Source organism: Sylvia atricapilla, chromosome 15 (genome assembly GCF_009819655.1).
Source record: "Sylvia atricapilla isolate bSylAtr1 chromosome 15, bSylAtr1.pri, whole genome shotgun sequence".
Classification (NCBI taxonomy): domain Eukaryota; kingdom Metazoa; phylum Chordata; class Aves; order Passeriformes; family Sylviidae; genus Sylvia; species Sylvia atricapilla.
In genome coordinates, this window is record NC_089154.1 from 4841344 (window position 1) to 4849520 (window position 8177).

The window sequence follows — 8177 nt, forward strand, 5'->3', positions numbered from 1 at the left end:
CATGTATGTGCTTGCATATCTTAACTAGGAAGACCAAGGAATACCAGCAAGAATGGTTCAACAGTGACTCTGGCATTTCTCCCTCCTCCCAGCTGCATTTAGTGTGTCCAAGGAAGGCCACCAAGCTCTCGTGTCCTCCAAAGATGGAAGCATCTTGGGGTGATGGCGAGACTCAAAGCAGGACAGAAGATAAAATCCACCATGTCCAGGGCTCAGGAGAACAGGCGGCAGAGGAGGGCAGGAGGGGCGCGCCTGAAACACTTGTGCCAATAAGACTGTCAACCCTGAAGCTGAGGAAAGGAAGATCTGTCCACAAAATAGTCACAGAGAGGGCTCATCTGATGAAAGTAGGAATTTCCGATCCCACACAAACCCCGAACATCCATTAAAAGTAGCAGAAGAATTGCTGCTTTGTGTCACTAATCTCATTAGGGAGAAAGCCCCGCTGCAGTTGCCGGGATTGCGAAGGGAAACCCCGGCACGCCGTACACTCCGGGAGCCCGGCAGCGTGCCCTGCCCATCCCAGAGGAGCCGGGGCTTCCACCGGCACCCCGGCAAGTGCCTGCACCCTTCTTTACTCACCGCCCTGCATCTCTACTCTCTGGAGCATTATCTGCTTGGCTTGTGTGTGACACAGAGTGTGGGATGTCCCCACGCCCAGCAGACCAGGACACAAACACCGGGATGACACACACTGCGTGGTGATAACACAGGAGCTCTGCTTCATCCACACACAGCGACTGGCACTGCCTGTGAGCAGCACACAGCCCAATCCCTCCAAAATCCTCCCTCCCCAGCAGAATGGCCACTGCCATTATTATTTTTATTTTTTTTTTAATTAAAAGCGATTAAACCAAATGTGTTAAAACATATTCAAGTCATGGGGATTTCTACTGAGAAGGGATGGGGGCATGAAGGGAATTAGGGGCAATACATCCAACTACTGAAGGTAAAAAGCATTCTTTGCTGGCAGGGATGCATCAGGATAAGATGGATGGAGGCAGAAGCAGGAGCAACCTTTGCAGAAATTGCTGCGGATAGAGCTCCAAAAAGACAGAGCTGAGTGCCTTAAAACTGCTGTTATTCCTCTAAAAAGACATATTCCCTCCTGAATATCGCTCCTTCCCTTGCTCGGAGCCCACCATGTTTGGCTTGCCTGCCTGCATCCAGCTCCCTCAAAATGGCTCTTTGGCCACTGCTACGCTGGCAATAAAAATTTATTCCCAAGGTCACCTCAATCCCTTTTGCCACTATTTCAATCTGGCTGGATTTAAACAAAACCCAGCCTCAGACACACTGAGCCCCCCTCCCCGAGGCCCCTCCTTTTCTGCCCATCACTTCCCTGATTTAGCGGTGCCAAACTCCCAACTACCTTTCGCTTCCCATAACCGTCAGCAGCAACAGCTGGAGAGGAAAACGGGAGCATATTGTGCACCCAACAGCTGATCCTGGCGGCGTGGGGAGCGAGCCCAACTGTCACCGCCGCGGCGCTGCCGGATCGGGGCTCCTGCCGCGCGTCCCCCAGCCAGCGCCCACGGGGACGGAGCTAAAGGGCCTGGGTGGCTGCCCTCTCTGGTGTTTAAGAGCTGGGGAGAAGAGAACAATAAGCAAAGCAAATAAACAGCAGAGAAGCACGGCGTCGGTGGGTGCGTCGCGATGCCTGCGAGACATCCAGCTGTGCCGTCCCGGAGCAAAGCCAGTCAGAAACATGGGGATGGGAGGAAACACGGGCAGAAAGAAAACGGCCAAATACTGATGGTGAGGGTGAGGCAGCCACACCGGAACAGTCCCCCCACTAAACTTCGCTTTTTAAAGAGTATCCCCAGCTGGAAAGCCAGCGAGAGGCTGTGCAGCTGAACACAGCACTACTCACTCGCCCCGGCTCCAATGGGCAGGGAACTCGGGGCTGCCCTCGGCTCCTCCACCCCGCCTGCATTTTCAGGTTGCTCAGGGGGCACCGTGCTCTCCGTTTCAGCGGTGAGGCTGAACAAAGCACTCCCTTGTCCTCGGCACCTCGAGCAGGCGATGCTGGATCGCGTTACCTAACCCAGACCAACATCTCCTCGTCCCGGCACGGCAGCTTTCGTGTCAGCACATGCCAGGCTGGCCCCGATTCCCTGCACCACCTCCTGCCCGGAGCTTTAACTGGACCAGTTTAGTACACAGTGAAAACACACGGGGCCTTGTTTGGACTCGTTGGGCGCTAACCCCAGCTCGGGGAGGTGATCCGACACCCTCGCGCCCGTCGCAGCCGCGGCCGAACCGCAAAGCGCTCACCTGGAAGGCTGCCATAATGACGTTAATTCCCCTTAACAATGTTCATTTCCATATTCATCAGAAGATGGTGAAATGACAAGATGGGGGGTTATTTACTATATAATTATAAATTAATTTCAGCTTTAGCCTGGGTTATCCTAGGAAGGAGATCTAAAATTTCTCTTACGAAAGCCCTGCTCTGCTAACCACGTCTTGCAGTGAGATTAATTCCCAGCAATTTCCATTTCTCCAACAGCTGCTCTGCTGGGAAAGAGCAGGAGCTTGTCCCCAACACCGGGGACCTGCCCAGTGCCCCATGCCACCCCCGGCTAGGATTTCTAGTGCCGGCTCATTCTCCAGATCAGATTTTCTCTGGCACACCATCAGTCAGGGAGGGGACCCATGGTTTTCAAACCCTACCAAGGAGACTCTGTACTGGGTAGGAGGCAAGGCTTGGTCCAAGTGGGAGAAAGGCTGCTAGAAACCACACTAATAAAAGACACCTTTACCAGCCTCGTGTTACCAGAGGCAGGGACAGATTCCGCCCATTGACCTGGGAAGGTGTTAGAAACCCTCACACAGCAGAGGATCCCGCAGGACCTTGCTCAGAGCAAGTTTACATCACCACATTGGCCCTTGGGCTCTTGTTCATGCTCCAAGGCCAACATCCGTACCAGCTACCACTGCTTGGGATGGGCACTTTAACAGAGTATGCAGCACAGGCTGGACAGTCCTTCCCACTGCTCCTGAAGGATGGAGATGATACTCCACAGTTCACCAGGACCTTGAGAAAAATCACTGGGACATCAGAGAAACACAGGAGCTCAAGGTGGGCAACTCCCAAAAATGCACAAGTCCTTTTTCCACCACCATTTCAGCCCAGACACTGCTCCTGCCTTCCTCACAGCCTACAAGTTGGCCGCCAGCCCAAGGGAGCCGCAGGGACATCAGTCCACGGCCGAGCACTTTCTCCAGCCCTGGGGATGCCGGGTGTGAAGAGCAGAGTGTGACGGGACCCGAGCACAATGTCGCTGCCCAGCACTACCTCCCCAAGCCCCACCGGCACAGGCACACTCCCTGCTCTGCCTGAAAACACATCTCAAAAAGCATCTCATTTCACCAGGGCCCCAAGGGAGGGGAAGCATCCTCCCAGGCAGGTCCCCAGCCCGTCCGCATTCCTCCCGCTGTTACACCTGGCCCCTGCCCCAAGCAGCCCCCCGTGCTCTGCCCCTCGCACACCCCCTGGGCAGGCAGGGAGGGGAACTGCGATTTCAAGGGCCATTAAACACCGATGGTATTTTCCTTGCAGCATCAAAACGGGACCAAAGAGAGCCGCACCAAACCACAGGCAAAAAATGCTGCCGCTGGTCCAGGAGCCATCGCGCTCCGAGCAACGCGGAGGAGCGGGGCACGGATCACTCCGGTGTTTCAATCCATGCTATCCCGGTCTCTCTAGCAACGAAGCAAGTTTAGCATGGATGCAGTCTGATGAGCGAATTGTGCTTCCACTGGCACTGCCGACGGCAAGGCCTCCTGCAAAATCTGCGGGCTCAGCAGAAGCACCATTTTGCCATTATAAGGATGGCTACAGCGGGATTTTGCTGGCACAGCAGCGCTGTCCTGGGGGATGGAAGGGTATTTTTATTTCTTTTCCTATGCTCCTACCTGGGCCAGCTTTCTGGAAAACTTCTCCCCGGGCACAGCAGGCCTGGAAGCAAGGACGGTCGCCAATCTGCCTTAAATCCCTGCATTTGAATGCACATGCTAATGTGAAGTAGGAAAGCAGAGAAACCAAAATCTCTCCCCCCTGTCTGCCTGCTTTCCTTCCAGCCACTGCTCCGGAGCTGGATTTAACACAGTCAGCCCTGCTCACAGTGGCGTGCCCCTTTTCCCAAGCACTGAAAAGTGTTTCTGAAGCGTATTTTAATGGAAGAGACTGAGCATCCTTTTATACAAACACAGATCTGTTCCTGCAGCCCCCCCCCAGTCAAGAAAGGATACTTCAGCACACAGCAAAAAGCACATTTTTATTAATTACTATTAATATTATTTTGAACTCGGAGAGTCTTGCTTTGGATACGGGTGAGCCTTGCTCACACACAGGGACACAGTCCCAGAGCAGCCCTTCACAATCGCGTCTGAGGGAGCCTTTTCCACCTCCCTCAAAACACAGAGCCTGCCAAGAACAACACGCTCCTCTGGGATGGAGCCGAGACCAGGACCCAAAGACAGTGGCACAGAGAAGGAGCAAAAACAATAAACCTCCATATTTTGAGCTGCTGAAGAGCAGAGCAAGCCCTTTTGCTTTAATGGACTCAGCTGCCTCATTCCATGGATTGCAGCCTTTTCTTAAGCAACGTCTTCCCAGCAAGCTCCGGGCACGAAATTCCATTGCAAACAGTCCCTTCCCTCCACAATACCCATCGGGGGAGCACCGCCCTGCCCTCCTCAGGGATGGGGAGATGGCGATGCCCAGGAGTAAAGGGGGGACAGGGAATGCCATCCCCGCATCGAAGGCCGGCTCAGCTCCCGCCTCAGCCTCCAGCTCACTCCTCCCTCCATGCACTTCCAACAAAGGGGCTTCTCTCCCTGTGCCCCCGGCCCGCACGGCGGCGGCCAAAACGCTGCCATGGAGCAGAAATCCCCCCAGAGGAGCCCAGGGTGCAGGGTCACTGGACACAGCCCAGGTGCCCGTTCTTGGGCGCTGGGGCAGAGCCCGGCTGCCGGAACCAGCAGAAGGTACGGGAAAAACAAGGAGTCGGTGCCGGCCATAACTGGATTCTCAAATATGGCCAATCATGCTATTTTTACAGGGGCGTATTTATTTTCGGAGGACGCTGGGATGGATTCAAGAGTCTCTTTCTTCAGCCCGGCGGTATTTAAGGATCGGTTTGAACTGGCTCTATTTAAAGGCTTCGCCTCCTGCCCACTTTTCTTAACCCCTTGCACAAGCCTTTGCATTCCACCCCTCCTAAAAACAAAACAAACCCCCCCAAGAAAACACAACAACAACAAAAAAAGCACCAAAACCACACACCAACAGCACTGCGAACGCAAACCTACAAAGGGCCCCTCGGTAGCAGGAAGCAATCATCATTTCAGGCGATATTGTTAAAGCTGTAAAAAACAACAACAACTAAAATATCCCGGCCTATCCCACTGCTGTGGTTTAACGGGAGTTTCGGCCGTTAATTGTACAGATCTTTTTAATGAAGTTTAGCCTGAGTGGGAATTGCTGTAACAAAGCCGAGCTTTGCGAGGATCGCGCCGGGGAAGCGGACGGGGACACCAGGCACCACTGAGGTGCAGGAAATTTCAAACAACTCCCGCAAAAAGGAGAATAAAAGTAATTTTAAAAATAAAATTAGAACACAATAAAAAAGAATTGGAGGTATCACTCAGCTCACTCCCTCTGTGAGGGGATCCAAATCTGAGGCTTTCTCCCAGTATGGTAAGAAAGCTCCCAGACAGCATCATGGAGCTCCGTCAGCTTGGAGAGGCCAGAGCTCTGTGCCTCTCTCCTGACCTGCCTGAATTTCAGAAAAGGAAACTTTGGGAGGAGAAACAAAACTTTAAAAAAAATTACCCAATTAAAAAAAAAAAAATGAAAAAAATACCAAGAACCCACACTCGTTTTGGCTTGAGATTGTCCAGACGAATTTTTGTAAGGATCATACTCTGCTGCAGTAGGAGGTGGAGGAGAGGGGAAAAAATAACCACCACGGAAAAAAAAAAAAAAAAAAAAGAGAGGGAAAAAAAAAGACAAAAGAGAAGGAAAAAAGGTGTTTGCCCATGTGCTTGGCTTCATAGCCCCGTTCGCTTTACACCTCTCCTCTTAGCACCTGGGAAATTGGCACTGCCACCTAGTCTAAAACTAATAAATCTTTTTCCCTCGATTCAGGCTGCTTCCTTCTCTGCAGATGTTGGCAATCAGGTTTGCAAATTTCAAAGTCATTCATCCCGGGCGGCTGGGAGAAAAGCAGGTTTATTATTGCAAAACCTGCCACCCTCCCAACGCCTAAAGTAAACTCCGAGTCACCTCTCCACGCCCAGGGGAAAGAAAGCGGAAAAAAAAAATTAAAAATAGAGCCAGAGAGGGAAATCAAACGGTCAGAAATCCCTTGTGTCCTCCCAGGGAAAGCAGCGAGCCAGGAGTGTGGGCAGGAGAGCGCGGCAGCGTCCTCCCGGCACTGCCGCACTCCCCGAGCCGCTGAGAAAGGAAGCTCGGAAAACGGGGGAAAAAAATGAAAAGCCTCCAGAAAACAAAAGTAATTTAAGCAAATAAATAAAAAGCTGACTGTGGGGAAAAAAAAAAAACTGCGCATATTTCGGTGTCTCTTTTTTTTTTTTTTTTTTTTTTTTTTTTTTTTTTTTTTTTTTTAATTGGAGATGCAGCCGTGGGGCTGTCCGAGGATGAAACGCGGCGAGAAGGGGGAAAAAATCTAAGGAGGGAGCAGTCACTGCACACTGCATGGAAGTTTTGTTGGCGGGTTTAAAAAACAAGAATTGCGGAGGAAAAAAAAAAAAAGAAAAAAAAAGAAAAAATAACATCAAAAACCAGCGGTGCCGGCAGCGCTGCCCGGGGGCAGCGGGACCTCAGCGGGGCTCGGGCTGCACCGGGCAAGAAATCACCGAAAGAATCCCTTTTTACTCCTTTTTCCCAGCCAGGGATGGGGATTTTTTGGCTCTCCTGGAAGCGCAGCGCCGGGCAGTGCAGTCCCGTCCCTCCGCAGCTCGGTCTGCACCTCTCCCCGCTCTCCCGAAAATCGGATTTATTCCCCAGATTTATTCCGCAGCCGCCGCGGCGAGGATTTTCCTGAGAGCCAACAAAACCGTACGCTGGAATGGGGGATTTCTATCGGGTAGGCGCGATTTTTTCCCCCTATTTTTCCCTCATTCCCTTATTTTTCCACCATCACCCTATTTTTTTTTTAACGTACTTCTTCCCCATTTCCCATTTTTTTTTTTTCATCAAATCAAAACAACGCCAAGCCGAAAACACTCGGGGGGGAAAACACGCGAAAAAGCCGCGAGCGCATAAATATATATAATTATCACGACGATATTTATATTTCGAATGGTTTGGGGGAGAGGGGGTTGGTTTTAAAGCCCGATCTCGAGTTCGCGACGGCGGAGGGAAGGAAGGCGCGGAGGTGCCGCGGGATCCGCGGAGCCTTACCCGGGTGGGAGTGGAGGCTGATGCCCGATGCGAGGAATTTCCCGGGCTGGAGGGCGGCGGGGAGGCCGGCAGCCATGGGCCCGGCAGCGGGGGCCAGGCGGCCGCTGGCTCCCAGGCGGTGGCTCTCCATGGCCAGCCCGGAGAGCAGCGGAGGGGGGCCGTGCACCGAACGGGGGGGCCCGAAATCTCGGCCATCCATCATCCACTCGCCGGCTTCACGGAGTCTCCCGGATCGCTCGTCGATGCCCGCCACCGCCTTCCCGCCCCCCCCCCCGCCCCCCACCCCCCTCCTCCTCCTCCTCCTCCCCCAAAAAATCAGATGGTTTTCAAAAATAAGGCGTCCAAACGTCCCATGGCGCGGTGCAGGGAGCCAGCCCCGGCGCGGCGGTCTCGGCGCTGCCTGCAAAGGAGAAAAGAAGGGGGAGGTGCGGTGAGCTGACATGCCTCGACACCCCCTTTGCTCGCAGCCAGTCCCAAAAATACCCCCCCAAAACCCACCCTCTCATCTTGCCGGAGTGGAGGGTAGAGAAGAGGGAAGAAGCGGGGAGGAAAAAAAAAAGTATCTAAGGAAAACTTATGGTAAAAGGCAGGGACCAAAAAAAAAAAAAATCTAAGTATTTAAAAATAACATTTGAAGAATTTAAACTTTTTTTTGTCTCAAGGGTCGGGGAGCGCCCGCAGCCGCAGCCGGGCTCCGGCGGGACCGACCAGCGGGGACACGGCACCGCGCTTGGTCCCGGAA

The 8177-nt window shown here is 53.0% G+C and overlaps 1 protein-coding gene across 5 annotated transcripts in view; it reads right to left on the reverse strand.

Moving 5' to 3' along the window:
- The window catches only part of TNRC18 (trinucleotide repeat containing 18), a 54426-nt gene extending 46703 nt beyond the window's left edge, over positions 1 to 7723 (reverse strand). For 4 of the 5 annotated variants that reach the window (XM_066329776.1, XM_066329775.1, XM_066329778.1 and 1 more), the window contains exon 1: positions 7436 to 7719. In XM_066329776.1, coding sequence (XP_066185873.1) covers positions 7436 to 7637 — 202 coding nt within the window. In that variant the 5' untranslated portion in view covers positions 7638 to 7719. Of the gene's footprint in view, positions 1 to 7435 lie in introns of all 5 variants that reach the window. The other variant, XM_066329779.1, reaches the window with a different exon arrangement.
- Between the last annotated feature and the right edge of the window lie 454 nt (positions 7724 to 8177).